Raw genomic sequence first — 18907 nt, 5'->3', positions numbered from 1 at the left:
TCCGCTTTGGTTCTCCCTCAAATATCCAGCTCCTCTCGGACTGGACGCTATGGTGCAGGTGTGGCCTACTGAAGAGGTTTCAGAGAAGTTCCTTACTCTAAAAACTATTTTTCTTCTCGCTATTTCTTCTATCAAGAGAATTGGAGATCTGCAAGCCCTGTCGGTGGCTCCTTCATGTTTGGAATTTGCACCTGGTATGGTGAAAGCATTTTTACACCCTAGACCGAGTTACATTCCTAAGGTTCCCACTAATGTGGCGGACCCCATTGTGCTGCAGGCTTTTTGCTCTCCACCTTTCAATACCCAAGATCAGGAAAGTCTCAATCTGTTATGTCCCGTTAGGGCTTTGGATGCCTACGTTCACAGAGCTGCCCTGTGGCGTAGATCAGAGCAGTTATTTGTCTGCTTCGGTTCAACCAAGAAAGGTTCCCCTGCATCGAGACAGGTAATGAGCAAGTGGGTAGTTGAGGCTATCTCACTTGCTTATGAAGCGGCCGGACAGCCTTCACCTATGGCTGTCCGCGCCCATTCTACAAGGAGTATGGCTGCCTCTAAGGCTTTAATTTAAGGTGTTTCCCTTCAGGACATTTGTAATGCGGCAGGCTGGTCCTCACCGCATACATTTGTCAGATTTTACGACCTAGACCTCTCCACTCCCGGGGCTAGGCTGCTTGTTTCTTAGTGTGCGTAAGGACTCCACACAGAACGGGCATTTCTCATTATGGCGTAGTGGGTATGGGGTTCCCACCGCATCTCAACGCAGCTCGAGTTCCCTTGAAAGGGAACGTCTCAGGTTACGTATGTAACCCTGATTCCCTGATAGGGAACGAGACGCTGCGTTCTCCTGCCCTGATCGACTTGCTTCAGGCCTTTTCAGAAGCTGTCACGGTCTGTTTTCAGGGGTGTTTTATAGCTTCCTGGTCTATGACGTCACCCGCCTATGACGTCTCGCTCTTCCATTAGACTGATTATACATGTGCTTCACGAAGCAATCACGCAGAGCGTTCCCATCGCGTCTCAACGCAGCGTCTCGTTCCCTATCAGGGAACCAGGGTTACATACGTAACCTGAGACGTTTTGCTTGAAACCCGAATTACATTTCCATATGTGAAAAACAAGGATGGGAAGATGATTATTGCAAACGTCAAGCTTAAAAAGCACATACAAATACAATAAAAGTAGGCTATAAATAAAATTTATACAATCAGTTAATCATTTACTTTGTGTGAAGACTGCAGTTAAACTTGCTATTTACTCAAAATCTTCTGCTCCCTTTATTCGAATCTTGTATGCATTCAAGAACATATGATCAAATTTTTTCAAGAATGCTAAAATTTACAACAGACTTGCTTACAGAAGACCTTGCAACATGTCATCGACAATACAAAAAATCAAACCAGGCTAATAAAAAGTGTTGACTTGATTGTGTCTGCTTTCAGTCGCAGGCTGTTTTTGTTTTCTCTTTTGTCTACCAATAGTTATCTCTCAAAAACTGAGGTCTCTTTAATTTAATCACATGTTGTTAACATTAAGGTGCAAGCATACCTAGATATATTCAAGCGATTCTTATCAGTTTAGGAAAATGCATGACTCAGTCTAAATGCTAAGCTAATTGTAACCCGACCCATTGAGTGATTCTTAAAATAAACACCAGAATATACCTTCTAGAGCTCTTAGTTTTCTTCAAATTGTTGAGAAACGGTGTGTTCCTGGAAATAACGTCTTATTCATGCGAACAGCCTCACAAGATCAAGTGCTCGCTGTTCTTCTGTCGGGAGAAGTGGGCTCCATGCTTTGCTGGACTAGGTGTGACAGCGCCATTTGAGAAATGAGAGGCAAATTTACTCTGCATGACGCCCGTATTGTGGAAAGAATTTTCACCCGGGGTCCATAAGAATAATTAACAGTGAAATATTATAAACTGCCCCATAAAAGTGCTATATCGCCTGCCAAATTTCTAAACTTAGGGAGTCCACTTGTTGTAAAAGCTTTCGCAGAGAGAGAGAGAGAGAGAGAGAGAGAGAGAGAGAGAGAGAGAGAGAGAGAGAGAGAGAGAGCTACGGTGAACAAATAGGTCTGGACACATATAAAGTCATTTGTTTGTAGTTCAATCTCATAATATCATGCTTGTCCTAACTATGTTAAGATATGATCAGTAAGAGAAGTGTTCCACCGGCTGGAGTGAAAACTTGTTTTTGCCACAAAAGCAAAGCAGCACCACCCACCCGGAAAGAATTAATGCAACTCAGGTGTCAAAGAAAGCATAGGTTATGGGGTTGCATGACCCAAACGCCCTCTTTTTTTCTAAGTGTGTAAATGTTCACCTCGTGCTAAATTAGCAAGGCTGTGAATACATCTGCAGGAATTGGCTGACAGGGCTGCTGTAAAAATCACAGGGGGCAGTGCTTGTATAACACTGGTGATTTACTGGTCTGCAGATCTCACGCTTTGTGTTGATTATGCCAAGCTCCCCCCTTTCTCTTCCCCTTCCTGTAGCTTAATAAATGTCTTTGCACGAAAACCGAATACACTAAATGCGTGATTGCCTTTGTCAGGCGATGATGTTTAGGTTGGATTGAGCAGCGCTGTAATTATTGCTGTCATAAATGAATGGATCCTCCCCAAGCGCTCTTACCGCTTTATCAAAGCTAACAAGTCTCCTCCATGTGGATCCAAAGTTTAAGGCTCCATTTCCTTCCATGCTTTTTTTTTTTCGTTTCACCTCGGTTTTTAAATCGTGATTAACTTGTGATTAACACTTGAGTTGAGCTTTTTTTCACATTTTATGAACTTTATGCCTTTGCATTCCTCACATGAACAAGATTGCTCTTCACAAAGCAGTGAATAACAAACGATTGAATTCAATGTATTTTGTTTTGTTTTTGGAAATCTTCCGGAATTTTGTCACTGATAAAAAATATAAAATGATGATTTGTTTTTATACAATACATACAACCAAGGCCTAAAATTGACACTCACCAAGTGCCAAATGCGAGTAAAAATCGGCGTTGGCAAGTATATGAAACGGTGCCAATCGCCAGTTGGCCGGTAATATTTTAAGAATTCTAACAATGTTGCAATATTGTGAGAATGTGAACAAACGTGAAAGGACAGGACAGGACAGATGAGTGCAAGAAGACAGGAAATGGAACTCAATTAGTTTCTCACATGCCCAGAAATCCACATCTCAGACCGCATGTGAATACCGAATGGAGCTCTATTTCACGTATTCTTGAACTTGAACAGACAAATTTAAACAAAAATATTTTAAAATGGTATCCTCATAAACATTGTCAGTTATGTCTTAAGTGAACATAAACAGTTGAGAAAGAAAATATATTCAGTATACTGGATCCATGCATTAGCTCTCAAAGTGACAGCAGCCTAATATTCTTGCTGCTGTCTGTGTTTTTAATTTGATTCAAACAACAAAAGACAAAGAAAAATCACTCCCTGCTCTTGAATAAAGAACTTTTGTAACTTTAATAAGGATCAAACTATGTTTCATGGGTGTTAAACATTTTTTTTACGGCCGGAATATTTTCTTAAAGGGACACTGTGTGAGAAATACCCCCATCCAGTGGTGAAATATTATTTTGCATTCAAACGAATTTTGCTCTCCATCGCCTCGCTTTTTCAAGTGCGTATTGCATCTACGGTTGCCGTTATGTACCAAAAATGCTATGACAGGATGTCTTGTAGTAACACTTCATCGAGTTTTTCTCCAGATGAACAGGTTTGTAACTTAAAAAAAACAGCAACTTGACACAACGAACAAACGAATGTTACAGTATGAGTTGCTGACACTGAAAAACATGAACTGTTGTAATTAGTAGTAATGCCGCCTTTATTCGTTATATTTTCTAAATTACGTGATTGTTAGATATCATCATCGGATGATTCAGCAGTAGGGAGAGGAAGAGGGAGAGGGAGAGGTAGAGGTAGAGGGAGAGGACAGAGAAGCAGTGGATCAGTGGGATCTAGGCGAGGAGATGGACGACGAGGAGCGCGAGAGTCAACACAACGACGGCAAAGATGCCCGGCCGCTACAAGAGACGATCTAAATAGAATTGAAAGTTTCCAAAGGCAGCGAAGAGAAACGACCGAGGTTTGTACAATTTATGTGTCTAGCAGTAGTATAAATTAATTTTAATTCTCTGTACAATCTTATGCACATAGCAAATTCACAACTTGAGCTAATTGATCATTTATTGGGGAAAAAAAGAAAGCTATAGAAAATCTTACAGAGAGAAATATTTTCTTCTGATCACAAATAAAGTTTTTTTTTAGAATATAGGTATAGGCTACATACCAAATTACTGTATGCGTCTGTATTATTCAATGCGAGGTCAAAGTATACATGATAAATAACATAAAATGTCAGATAACTAAAAACTTGAAGTTGCCTTAGGTGTGCAAACAATGCAAAAACAATCACTATATCTCTATATTCTTACTGAATTTATAGGTTATAAAGAGTAAACTTACAAACCTTGTTTTTAGCACCTTCTAAATAGCAGCTATTGAGTAAAGTAACGTTACTCAATAGCTGCTATTCATCAAAGAGCCTGTTTAACTTTAACTATAAATGTTATACTGTCTATATAATAAAGTACACAACCAAGCAATGACAAAAAAATGTATTAAGACTGTAACATTGACTTACCTGTCGAGGAGAAAGCAGGCAACTTCAGCGTCTCTTCTGAAATCTTTCTGCTGCATTAGCTCTTTCCACCTTGAAAACGCTATCCCGATATTTACTCTTGTTTTATGCAATCTCCAGTCACGTTTCCTTTTTCGTTCAAGTCTGGCCTTTTTTTGGGACGAGGATGTCTTCTCCTGTGGCTCGGCATATGTATGATCCGCCATTACAAATAATAAAGCAATCAGCAATCAGGAGTGCAATACAGCCGTTTAAACTTGCCGCCGGGAACGCGCCTCTCACTGCTCTCCTCCTCCGTTTCTGCTGCTTTCAGTCACGTGACGCTTGCTCTGAGTCTGAACGAAAACGCGTTGTGGAAACGCGTTTGGTTGGAACTTTTTGACCCTCTCTGCTATTATAGTTTTTCAAGATGGCGGAACGACATGGAAGCCTCCGTGAACCTACCCGTCCCATGTACATAAAGATAATAAATTCTTCATTTACGAGGATAAGTCAGATAATTTGCAGAGGTATTTGTACACCATTGAGGACATATTTATGAATAAAAATATTGATTTCAGATAATAAAATACGTAAAAACCTACACAGTGTCCCTTTAAGTCACCGACCATTGGCAGGCGTGGCAAAAGGTTTAACCACTTGTCTTTTCACCACTTGTGATTCTTTCAGTAGGTTACATTGTTATGCCAGTAGGTGGCAGCAAGTGACTTTATGAGTGATAAGTGAGTCATTGAATCATTCATTTAAATGAATTGTTCAAACCACACTGATTAAAGAAAGAGTTCACTTCTTTCTTCTGCTGAACACAAAAGATGATATTTTGAAGAATGTCGTTAACCAAACGGTATTTTTTTTCCTACAATTGAAGTCAATGGGTTCCATCAACTCTCTCGTCACCGACAATCTTCGAAAAATCTTCTTTTGTGTTCAGCAGAAGAAATAAATTCATACAAGTTTGAAACAACTTGAGGGTGAGTAAATGATGACAGAATTTTTTATTTTTAAGTGAACTGTTCCTTTAATTTAGGAACCAAACAAGTGACTGGCTACGTCTGAAATCACATAGGTACGTCTTTCAGATAATTAATTACTTTGACTGCTAAAAAGTATATTGAATGTAGTATGAATGTGTGTTGAATGAATGTAATCCGGATGTACTTCATTTGTCTTTTGACCTATCAATGTCAGTGTTGCTTTACTGCCATTCTCTCACGTGCCCTCATTGGATAGTAAAGTGTCCATCAGATATGCACTTCAGAATCTTGGCAGAAGTAATAAGTCACGGTGGTACTTTTTCGCATATTGTTTTATGAATGCTTTGAATTAAGAAAATTCTCTGTTCACATTCTGTTTTTCACTTATATATTAGGAAAGTATGCAATTTCAGATGCAGCCACTGTCTTTATGAGTGAGTGAGTGAGTGAGTGAGTGAGTCATTGAATCAACTGATTTGTTCAACTGAACACACTACTAATTTGTTCAGAAACAAAACAAGTGAGTATCTTAATTGAGTCATTAAATCCAACGATTTGTTTAAAAACATTAATTCAGAATCGAAACACCACTACTGCGTGTTTCTCCGAGACGTGCAGTGGCTCTCCTTCATTTTGAGCTATTTTCGCTAGTAGAGCAAAGTTGTGTCATGTACAAATAGAGCTGTTTTGAATAGTGCTTGTGATTACTTGCAGCTGAATAACAGTACAACAGCACTCTTTCTCTTGTGATATTAAGAAAATTACCAAAGGTTTAATTAAACAAATGTTTTTTTGCGCCCTTCCCATTCTATTTTTAATCATGCATTTTATGTAGAAGCAAATGCAATAGTTTGTGGAAGAACATCAGGGCATTGAGATGAGCAAAGAGCCAATTTCAGGAGCCGCGGAGCGGCTGTGTGTGTGGCTCATGTTATCAAGTGCAGAGTGAATGCTCTCCAGGACCAAATGAGTGTTGACTTTGGTTTCCAGGGAACACTGAGACTCACAACACTAACTTCATAACAAATATCAGTCAGTCCAGAGGCCCTGACTCCCCTCTTATAGTAGTGCAAATGAGGCTGATGGGAAACAAACCAGCCTGTTTTTCAGTAAGGTTTTAGGACAAGTTACCTCAATTCATAATCATATCATTAACAAGAAGTACTTTTGAAGTAAGGGATCGAATATTCAGCAACCCGAGCTTTATCATTTGTTCATCCGTATTATATCTGCTTTTTATTTGTCGAACATTAATACAAATTTTACCATTAAATGGGTTTAGGAGTTTTTTGTATGTCCTAATTCGAAACAAACACAGTCTCTTTATGATGATATCTAGGTGAAAGAGTCTCTATGTGATGGGATTTATCTGACCTCAGTGACGCGAGACAGCTAGCAGACGTTCGGTTTAGCCAGTTTGTCTGCTTCATGACCTGAGCCCCAATTCATGTTTGAGCTCTAAGAATATGTGCCATATTACTAGAGAGAAGAGAGCAGCACCATCGCAGGAGGGATGAATACCTTCTCTTTTCAACAGGTCAGGTCTGCCCCAAAAACCTTTCCAATTGTTTATGTATTCTATATTATTTTGCGGACACCACTTAGCCTGCCAGCCATTGAGTGAGCACAGTCTACTAAGTATATCATCATTCCGGCGGACAGGAAGGGGGCCAGAGCAAATTACAGTGCTTGACATCGTACTTGGGAATTCACACACCTCTTTAAAGTTAATTTTAGTGATCTCCGACTGGCGGAGTTGAACCTCATTAGTTTCGACGTGAATATAATCTTTGAGAATTTACGATTAGCGTTAGCCAGCACTTTAAAATTTGCTTCGATGTCAGGCACTCTGGCTCCCGGCAAACATGTGACTATTGTGGCTGGTTTCTCTATTTTCACGTTCCGTGTAATAGAATCGCCAATAACTAGGGGACACATTCACACTAGGGATTTTCAGTGGGTGTTTCACTGAGTGGGGAGAACCTGTTTAATGTTGTAATCGGAACAGAAGAGCTGTATTTTGTCCCTCGACTACAGCATCTCACGGTCACCCAGTTGCCCTACTGCACGGGCCCTACAGCCGTAACCAAACAATGTACAGAGTTCACTAAGCTAGTCGCATCCAAAGCATTATCTGAAGCCCTTGCACTCTTACTGTCCTCAATTAAAGTTTGGATGCGTGTCTCTAGTTCTGAAATCTTCTCCATCAGCCTGAGAGTCTTCATGCATTTATCACATGTAAATCCAATATTGCTGACAGAGAATGCTATGCTATACATGTGACATGAAGTGACAATAACAGGAGAAGACATTACTCACCGTGTTTGTTGACTAATCCTATACTTACCACAGTTATTTGGAATAGTAAAAGGCGCGATCGCGCAAGAGAAAAATAAAATAAATAAAGATGGCAGGCACGGCTGGTTTGAGAGAAAAAAAAAATAAAGACGACAGGTACGGATGGCGCGTTAACAGGCTAGCGAGTTACTAGCATGTTGTGCAGGCTAGCGAAATTACTAGCGTGTTGTGCTAGTGATAACGATTTAGATAGAAGCTAGCGATGTCAGATTAATGTGTGGTGATGAGTAAGATATAATTAGTAATATAAACAACACGGAATGATAGTAAATAAAGATTCAAAATAGAAAGCAATACGGAGCTTACAGAAGCAAACCACTCAGCAGCAAGGCAGCTGTAAGACCTTACTCATGATGCTTTTACAGGGCCTCAAGCTATCAAACTGCCATCACAGGACAGTTCAGCATACACGTTTGGATATACGCTTCCATATGCACAGCTATAGAAATGTTTTTTTTATGAACCATTTGTATTCATATTATATATACTGTATACATTTTACTAGATATTTTCTATACTTTTTATTTCCCTAAAGCTAACCACTTCTCAACAATCTATAAAAAACATAAATAAATGTAAAAATTGGCAGTAATTTTAATTAAAATGTTATTATTCAAATATTTTTTTGTGTTTGAATCTCATTTTTTAATTTGCTTAAAATACCAAATTACATATGTATTATCTTAATTGTATGTCTTTGATAATTTTTTCTTGTTTTAAGTATATGGAAAAAGATTTAGTGAGGTGTATTCTGAAAGCAAAAAAGGAAAAAAAAAACTTGGCCAATGGGGTAAGAAATATAAATTTAATTTAAGATATACATACAGTTTTGTTTCTCAAGTATATTTATCTTGTTTAATATATTTCATATATATCATGTTATATTGTAACCAGACATTAATACATCTTGAATTTTCTAATTGCAACCAGTTTTGTAGGTAACGCATTACAAGTAACATGAGTTCTGTAATCAGATTACTTTTTCAAGTAACTAGTAAAGTAACACATTTCTTTAAGATTTACAACAAAAGAGTTACCTTCTCAAAAAAGTTATGCAAGTTACTTGGTTTTCCTATTTATAGACTGACACCTCTCTTGTACCCATGTTTTTTATTTTAAAAATTAAATAAGCAAGCGCAGCCCAGGTGAGAAAAGGTAAGGCAAAAGTAACACAATGCATTACTTTCCATAAAAAGTAACTAATAAACACAATTAGTTACTTTTTTAGGAAGTAACACAATATTATATTGTGACATTACTTTTAAAAGTAACTTTCCCCAACACTGATTGCAACTTTCTTTTATTTAGGGGAAAATAAGAAGAACCCACAGAACCGTGGAGAGAAAAATGGCAAGAACCGTGGACGAGACTCCAAGGAAAGTGTCAAAAAGAAAAAAAAGACCCCGAACCGGTCCACCACTGTGCCCACCATTACAACGAGCATGGTGACTTAACCTTATCATGACGTCAGGTGAGCCTGAGAAAGGAGAAGCCCTGGCCCACCTTTGTTGGCTGAAGACAAACAGTATGTGATTGTGACATCAAAATTATGCAAAAAAAGAAAAAAAAAGGAATAACGCTGCTACACTTAAAACATGCTCAATGAGAACTGGAGAATTGCTGTACGAAATAATGAACTGTGTAAATTGAGTAAAGCTTGAGGGAACCAATGAGCTGGTTTGGTTAGTCTCATGCTATTTGGAAGCACCCAGAAAGACTGTGCGTGTGCAGGGTCGTCTTTTTGTAAGCCTTCCCACAGGAAACAACATTGTTTGTGGTTGGCAAAATGTTCCATATGTTTCTCTTTAGACCTATCAGAAAGGTTTCTGAACTAGAAGACACTGCAAATGAGGCCCACCGTCCAAAAAGAACATCTAAATTACATTAGAATCTCTTGTGACTCACCTAATCCAGCTGTAATCACATTCTTTTTATCCAGAGTTGGATCTCCTTATGTTCGTGACAGGTAGCAAACAGTCTTGAGTCTGTCTGCGAGTCTGTCTCAGAGTGAAAAGTTTTTTTTTTAAGTCCTTTGTTTTTTTTAATGTTTTTTCTTTCTTTCTGTTGTTTATAACAAACGAAGGCACTGGAACTGATATTGTGGTTTACAGAGAGAATGTGGAGAAAGAAGAACTTTAATGATGATGAAACTATCCAAACATGAAGAAACGCACTTATAACTTACAACCGGTAGAGCGGTTTTACTTGTTTTAGTGGTCTATGTAAAATAAAAGTCTTTTTTATAGGGGAAAATAAATACAATATTTTCTGCACAGAAGGAGGCAGCGATAATATGAGGAATGTACAGTGTTTAAGTATGTGTATGAAAGATGAAAGATTGTGTGTGTGTGTGTGTCAGATTGTGTGTTTTTGAATTTGTATTCTTGTGTGCACCTTGTTGTAAAGCGAGGAGAAGAGAGAGGTCAACAGTACATTTCTTGTGACCAAACCAGTTTGGAACTAAACCAGCACAATGCTTAAGCAGCATTGATTATATGCTTTATAGGTTTTTCATTGCTCAGTTATCATATTTGCAACAGGTTCAATATATCACATAATTCATAATGCTTTGCAACATTTAGTATCAGTATCAGAGGAAGGAATGCTGTACATCATACAGTTATTTAAATGTAGCATCCAGTCACACTTAGTCTGTTTGCTTTCCACAGCATCTTGACCTGGGCTGCATTTTCCAAAAAAACATTGTAAGCATATGTTGAGACCTGTGGTGCTAATGGTTTCTACCATATACTATAGGCTTACTATGCTTTTGGGAAATGCAGTGGGTATTTACAATATACAACCCTAATGAGAATAATAACACTGAAAATGTCAGCTTCTGTTTATCTTGATGCAATATACATATTGTTATATATCTATTTCAATAAAAATCTACAAGTCAAATAGACACTTGAATAAATGATTGGATGCAGTTATTTGTATGAAGAAATTTATTAAATATTTTTTGTCTTATGTGTATTTATGTATGTGTAGGGGGGTCGGGGCTAGTTGTCACATGGGGAAATTGTAAGGGCGATGTCTCTTAACAATGCAATTGTTACACAAATGTTTTCTCTGTCAGTGATTTTAATGTGGGTTTCAATCACCTAATTCAAAACCCTCTGAAATTAACGTTTTTGTGTGTGTGTGTGTGTGTGTGTGTGTGTGTGTGTGTGTGTGTGTGTGTGTGTGTGTGTGTGTGTGTGTGTGCGCGTGTGCGTGTGTGTGTGTGTGTGTGTCTGTGAATATCCTCCTCCACATTATAAATATCAATATTATTTAACTGAAAGGTTAGTTTGTGTGGCAACACTATTTTACAGTGTCCTTGTTACACATTACATGTACTTGCTATAATAATAACTGTAAATCATGCATCATTACAAGCAACTAACCATGAACTAAAGCCTAATCTTAATCCTAACCCTATAGTAAGTACATGTTGTCAATTATTATTACTCAGTACTTAACTGTATAATTACACGGTAACAAGGACACCTTAAAATAAAGTGTTAACGTTTGTGTTTCAAGACAATATATATATATATATATATATATATATATATATATATTTTTTTTTTTTTTAATTTTTTTTTTATTAATGTCAAGTTGGGAGCAAGTTGTCATGTGTTTTATTTGTTATGAACTTACACAAACTATAACAAAATTAATCAGACTGAACAAAGTTTTGAGATTTTTGTACATTTCCTTTTTTGCTGTGTTATGAATTAATTTGCATTTCATAATTGTTTTAATGGTTACATTTAACTGAAAGCCTCTTTTAGGCTGTGTGTCAACTTACACCATAATGTAAAGGTGGGTTTAATGAACTGTACGTTTTTCTTTTATCCTAGCTCGTAATATTGAAAACATAGCCTATAGATAGATTGTAGTGGCCATGCATTTAAGGTGTTAATACAGAGATTAACCTAGAAATATTCACTAAAGTAAAAAGTGTGACTAGCACCCATCTCACAGAAAGGCTATTTTTAGGGACTTATTTTTTAGGGAATATTTTATATTATTATAATTATTTTTTTTAATTATTATATTTACTTTGTAAATATTATAGCCTAGGTATGGACATTAATTGTCTTTACCTGTGGTAGCCTATAATGATTCAAGCTGAATCAATTTAAGACCTTTTTGGAAACCCGTTTGGTCACCTGGATCAAGAGCTATTCATTAGCGAATCTGGCATCACTCTGGAATTACAATCTGATTCTAAATGGTCAACAAACAAGACGTGATTGTTGAAATATTGAGAAGGATAATAAGTCTTCGATCAGTATGGTAATCGCCATTGCTGGAGGATTTATCAATAATGTTTTGCAGGGACACAGCACCGCACCGCAGTATTTCACTGGGTGGTCTGTGTCACTACTGGAGAGACGACAGTAGGCTATTTGGGCTGGAAGGTGTTTGTGTTTGTACGTGCGTGATTCGTGTTAGAACAGCATAGCAATTGTGGTAAATAACATTCTGAAGTGTGGCGGTAGTTGGTGCCCAGGCAGTAAAACTTGAGACAGAAATAAAAACTAATGATGTGTCATCGCCAGGGGGAGGAGCTTAAACAGGATCGCACCCTCCAACTGCAACAGCCGTTTCTCATTACAGAGGGGAGGGCAGAAGAACGGTAAAGAGTGGACCGTAAATTACACTTTCATCCCCCTTCCTGACCATAAATTCTTGCGCCGGCTCCATGGGACGGAGCTCTCCCTCTCGTGCACCCTCTCTCATCCCTCTCCCTCGTTTCACCTCTCGTAGGCTACCCCTCCCGTTGCCTATATCGGTTCCTCTCTCATCCATGTTTTACATTATGATTAAAGTCACCATTAAATCAAAATAGACAATTCTTGTTTATTTTTTTGTGGAATATTGCAGCATTTACTATAAATTATTTATTTGTGCACATAGTTCTTTTTTAAAAATTCATCATGTACACTCGTAATCTTTAATCAAAATAACTTCCCCTCCCACTTGCAGAAACAGGTGTGTTCGACTTGATGTGGTGCTGTGCAGACCGACCGGTGTATGACATCAAAGTACCGTGAGAGCGATTCGAAAGCATACGGAACTGTCTGCTCTTTGATGTCATGCACAGATCTCTTCTCTGATGACGTGTTTACTGACGTGAGGGAGGGGCAACCTGTGAATTCATGAGATCTCAGCAAAAGCACATGAAAACAACCAAATAACCAATCAATTTCTGATGGACAAAATCAAGTCATGTTTTGCTTTTTTTCTTCTTCAAGAAGCTATTACACTCTGATATACATCACAGGGAAGAAATGACTATCAGAACTCAGTGGTGGCTGGTGGGGTTTAAGATACTAAATTGTAGCAGTCTGGGGATTCATATTCTCGTGTAGACTGACAACAGAAGGTCTGGACCCCATAGTAGCTTTCATTGGCTAAGGACCGCCGAGGCCATCTGACACAAGTCTCCCGGAAATCCTGTAGAATTCAACCAATCAGATGACGTTCGAAAATCCTGAAGTTTCCAATTTTGTGTGCCATATGTATCAGATGTTCAGTCAATGACGTCTGAGGTTAGGGGCGTTCACCCTCAGTTAAAATGTATGGGGTTGGGGGGGTGGTATAATTGAAACTGAGGGGGCACAAATCAAATCTTTTCACCCTTTCATAGCGCCAGGCCTGCGAGAAATATTGTTTTCCCTCCTTCCTCAAATTATTTCTTTTAATTAAGTTTTAATTCTTTTGGCGGAACACAACTATATTAAAGATTTTTTTTCCCTCAACCCTGGGTGCTTCCTCAAAATTTTCCTCAACTTTTATGGACTTCAAATATTGACAAACCATACTCTTAGGAAAAAGGTTCAATTGGCTTCTTGTCTCAGTTTTAAAGAGTTCTTAAAATATCTTAAATGATTGCATAATACTTTCACGTTTAACAGGTTATTTACCTTTTTTCTATAGTGATAAAGTATGTTTATAAGCTTTTTAATTAATACAATTGAATTATAATTAAAAAAGAATGAAATCTAAAATAATTAATTAATTAAAACTAAATCCATAAAATGATCAGATGATTGGAACCCCTAAAAGGTTCCATTTATGAAGTGCCTGACAGAACCCTTTAAGGTTCTATATAGAATGTAGTAGAATGAAAAAAATTAAATATTTGAAAAACATCACAAATATGCCCTCATTTGAATATTTTACCTCATGAGGGCCGAGCATTTTTGCTTAGTCACAGAACTCAAAATGTCCCCCGTCCTCCCTCTCAGGTCATGGACTTCACCAGGGCAAATGAGGCCACAAGACTCCTGCATGTCATATACTCTTATAAGCCAGTGCTTTCCCACTGTTATTACCAATTACCCAATTTCGGTCTTTCTTTCAAATCATAACCGAATCCAGCTCTCCTCACATGAACTCAGGGCTTTCCCAGAGAGAAAACTGCTCCACGGTTTTTATCTCTCCTGCTCTGAAACACAACAGCCTCTCGTATGGATCGAGATCTGAGGCGAGGGAAAATGGGGGCCAAAAAGGGATGTTTCTAAAGGGGTGCCTCTGGAACAGAGCGTGATGGAGTGTGTGGGTGGTGGGATTTATTCACTGGCACTGTGTGTGTGGTGTCTACCAGTGAGGCGTCATGCCAGTGCAAGGAGGTATATCTCACCCACTGGAACTCCAGAGGTTTTTACGAGATGCAAACATGCAGGTTAAACATAACTGCACAACATTATTTCAAAGGGAAGCATGAAAACAACTACGCAACCTTTCTTTACAATCACTGGCTGGCGATTTGTGCGAGCTTGTGAGATGACGAGCTACCAGAAACAGCCCTCCTCAGCAGGTGCAGACAGGGCATACAACTCCGGTGCGTGTCAGGATGAGACCACTGGAGCCAAGAACTGTGCTTGACTTGCCTGGGAACTCCACAAACATCTGCTTCCACCCATTGGAGAGCAGCGTTTGATTCACAGTTTATGCAATTTCTTATTTTCTCGTATTAGTTTTATAAATCAAGTTAAAAAAAAAAAAAACTGATACAGCCTAGGCTGCATGGTCAGCTTTTTTTGGTTGTAAAATGATTATACTCTGCTTCTATTATATTGAAATGACACTGGCACAAATACTGGCCCAGGTACAATTGTTTTTTCATTAAAGTTGGCATAAAATGGAAACTTCAATATTCGTTTTTTCCCTATTGTGACGTATAGGCCAATATCTGAGTGAAACGGCCTCTCGACCAAGAAAAAATGTAAGGCGGGACTTGATTTTGTCCATTCAGAATTGATTGGATCATTGTGGTCTGCTATTGCTGTGATTTCATGTGAGTGACAGGTTTTCCCTCCCTCGCACCAATGAACACGTCATCAAAGAGAAGAGATGTCCCTGTAAGTGAAGGGAATTTATTTTGATGAAAGATTATGAGGGCACAAGAATAATGTACAATGATAAATTATTTAAAATAAATACTGCAATATTCCTTAAAAATATTTAATGTTAAGTTTAATAGATTAGATGAGTGAGAATGAACAAGGCTGAATCATTTACATTACATCATTACATCATTACATCATTCAGGTCATCAAATAATTTGTTTTTTTGCATCCAAACTTTTTCATCATTTAGTAATAAAATGTGATAAAAACTATTCTAATAATGACGAGTTTACCTTGCGATTTAGTTAATAAAGGCCCAAGAGACGCATGTATCTTTTGTAGTTTATGAATGTAAAAGTGTCTTGAGTTTTGAAAAAAACATGAAAGTGCTGCCACTTAGTGGTTTTTGTGCTCCAGCACTCCTCATCTGAGGGTCTTTGTGTACAAGACTGGTTTGTTATATAATTACTTGGGTAATTTTGTTTAATCTTCTAAGGTTATGAGATTGAATCTACATTCTAAACAATAAATAATAAAAAATAAAAAATAGTGCTTTACAAGTAGCAACAAGATTAATATTTAGAATGTGTAGCCTATAATACAGTGGCTTTACTTAAAAGAAAGAAAAGCACACTTTTCAAGCCAAACACAAAAAGAAGAAGATTACTAGTTTTTTTAATATTCTAAATCAATAGACATAGGCTACTATTCAGAAATAATAGGCAACAAAACATAATTATATTTAAAATTATTTGGACAGTTTCAGTCAATTAGAACGTGTCAATGGGATTATTTATGTGAACTTTGTGGCAACCAAATCGCTTTAGCAGCCTCACAACATGTTCCCTTTCGAGGGAAATGGAGATGCGTCGATGACGCTTTGGGAACACTATCAGTGTGAATGCGTCTGAAGCATCTATGTCAACTAGTCCAATGGATGGTATGAACGTCACGGGCGGGTGACGTCATGACCAGGAAGAGATAAGAGCGCATCCGGTGTAACCGGCACTAACTTCTGTTGCCTCAGCAAGCAACCTGTGTCAAACTGTCTGTTATATTTACTGTTGTCTGTCTGATATATATATATATATATATATATATATATATATATATATATATATATAAACACTATGGCGAAACAATTGCACAAACTCTGTTTCTCCCTGCTCGCGTTATTTACATTTACATTTACATTTATTCATTTAGCTGACGGTTTTATCCAAAGCGACTTACAATTGCTATGTATGTCAGAGGTCGCACGCCTCTGGAGCAACTAGGGGTTAAGTGTCTTGCTCAGGGACACATTGGTGTCTCACAGTGGATTCGAACCCGGATCTGTCACACCAAAGGCATGTGTCTTATCCACTGCGCCATCACCACCCTATGCGCCATCACCACCCTATTTTTAGATGAGTGAGATTTAATGCATTTAGATTTAATGAGTGGAGACACACACAAGCTTTGTGTGATGTGTTTGGGAGTGGAGCATGCGGTATCAGCCTTCGAGAGGCTGATTGCCGACATTGTAAGAAGCTTTCGCTTTGAATGCTCCGTTCCTGCCTGTCACTTTTTGAGGAAAGTGGCCAAGCCCGCGGTTCTCAGGGTGCGGGACCCACGTCTGCTGAGGCAGCACGGTGAATTCCTGGGAATCGCAAATTGATCTCTTTATGGGGTTGGAGACGGGTCCGAAGATCTTATCTCCCCCCTTTTCTCCCTTATCTCCCTTCTCCCTCCTTTATCTCCTCCCGAGGGATCCATTGCTCTCTCTCCAATATCAGAACCCCGAGCTGCGGTTTCTTCTGCCCGGGGAGAGAGATCAATGCTTCAGTGCTCTACCTCCGAGGAGGTAGGTGTGCTGGGCATTAAAAGTGACACAATCATGGGGGAAGAGGATTCGCCATCTCTTTCCCCAGCGCATGAGGAGCTGGTGGAGGTGATTACTAAGGCTGTAGATAAATTAAATATTGAATGGCCAGCAGAGAAAATGGGCACTCGTCCTAAAAATAAAACTAAATCAGAATCAGAATCAATTTTAATGCCAAGTAGTGTTGTGCACATACAAGCAATTTGCTTTGGTAATAAGGTGTTACCGAGGCTGCTATAATCAGCGCCAACTTGAGAAAAATACAGCATGAAATGAGGAGAGGTGAGGAAAAAAAAAAGGAAAAAAGGCTCCTGTAAGGAGAACAGTCTGGGAACAGGAAAAAACACCTCAGCAACATTAGCACATAAACAGTACACAGTCTACAACATGAACAAGACATTGCAACACGGTTGGGAGTGGGGGATGGAGGTAGTCCAGCCCAGGGAAGCACATCCGGTCCTGCAGCCATTATGGTGCTGGTCACAGACCCGCCTGTCAGACTGGGGGTACGAAGCGGCGAAGGTGGGGGATGGGGTGTGGGGCAGGTGCATATCTGTGTATGTGTAAGTTCATGTGTGTGTAGGCCTGGAGAGAGTCGCTAAGCCAGCACCATAATCTAGGAGCCTCAGTCCGCAGGATTGTCATAGCGATACACAGCAAGTTGCCATGGAGACAACCTTGATCATGTCCCAGGCAGAGTCAACAATCACCAGGTGTCTGGGGAGTCGGGGAAGGAACGCAAGAGCGGCTCACTGCAGTGCTCTTCCGGGAGAGTTGTTGTTCCAGCAGCGGCCTTGGCCAAGGCCAGTGCTGGTAGGGGGGTGCCGAAACAGATAAGATTGGGATTGTTTGGTCTTGGGGCGAGTAGCCGCATTCAATTTATACAGGCTATTCTCCTGGTCCATTTTGGTCTCTGAAACGATCCATTTGCCTTTGCAAAGTTGTGAGCTTCTCCACGATGTTATCCATATTGCTGTTCATAGACCCAGTCTGAGTGCTGACAGCTCTGCCCACCGCTTCAATCATCACGGGCAGCCTTGCGGGGCTTTTGACAGCTGTCACCGTCTGCTTAGTTTCTCGATAAACCATGGCAATGCCTAATCCAATCAGCAGAAGACCTGTTATCATGGTGCCGAATAGGTAGATATCTTCAATGTCCTCAACGGAAAGAGCCGCCAGACACACGACCCGCCACCTATCACGCGTCCATCGTGTAGCCAGCTGCGAACGTTCCGGCAGGGCAGTCAGGTTCCCCCGAACCCAAGCTTCTCGTAGGGAAGATGGTGTCAATTGCGTTGAGAGACCAGTTGATCAAATCCATAATTTCTTGGTTTTGGAGAGCAGTGTAGCGAGAGTCTCTCAAAGTACAAGACAGTAGACTAGACGTGACAAGAGAAGCAAAGCAGGAGAGGTAAGGGGAGGGAGAGGGAGAGAAAAATGCGACCGCCATCGTTGAGGGCCAAGAGGGATAAATTAAGCGCTTCCTTCCCTCTATTGTTTCACCTCCATCACAGGGCCTTTCATTTTTTCTCGATTTATACAGCAAGCTCTCTAGATCATGGAAAAAGCCTTACTCGTCTTCTCTTTTCAGACCCCATGTTCATGTATATTCAGATATTAGGGGGTTGAGAGAGTATGGCTATGGGGCGATGCCCCGGGCAGAACAGACGCTTGCGAGCTATCTGTCTCCCGGTTC

The 18907-nt window shown here is 39.3% G+C and overlaps 1 protein-coding gene across 1 annotated transcript in view; it reads left to right on the top strand.

The window, feature by feature from the left end:
- The window catches only part of rspo1 (R-spondin 1), a 29964-nt gene extending 19049 nt beyond the window's left edge, over window positions 1–10915 (top strand). The window contains exon 6 of the mRNA XM_077217185.1: window positions 9304–10915. Coding sequence (XP_077073300.1) covers window positions 9304–9449 — 146 coding nt within the window. The 3' untranslated portion in view covers window positions 9450–10915. The remainder of the gene's footprint in view (window positions 1–9303) is intronic.
- Window positions 10916–18907: the final 7992 nt, after the last annotated feature.

This window comes from Siphateles boraxobius, unplaced genomic scaffold (genome assembly GCF_051911475.1).
Source record: "Siphateles boraxobius isolate OS27281-9 unplaced genomic scaffold, OSU_SipBor_1 12, whole genome shotgun sequence".
NCBI lineage: Eukaryota > Metazoa > Chordata > Actinopteri > Cypriniformes > Leuciscidae > Siphateles > Siphateles boraxobius.
This window is presented reverse-complemented; position numbering and strand designations above follow the sequence as displayed.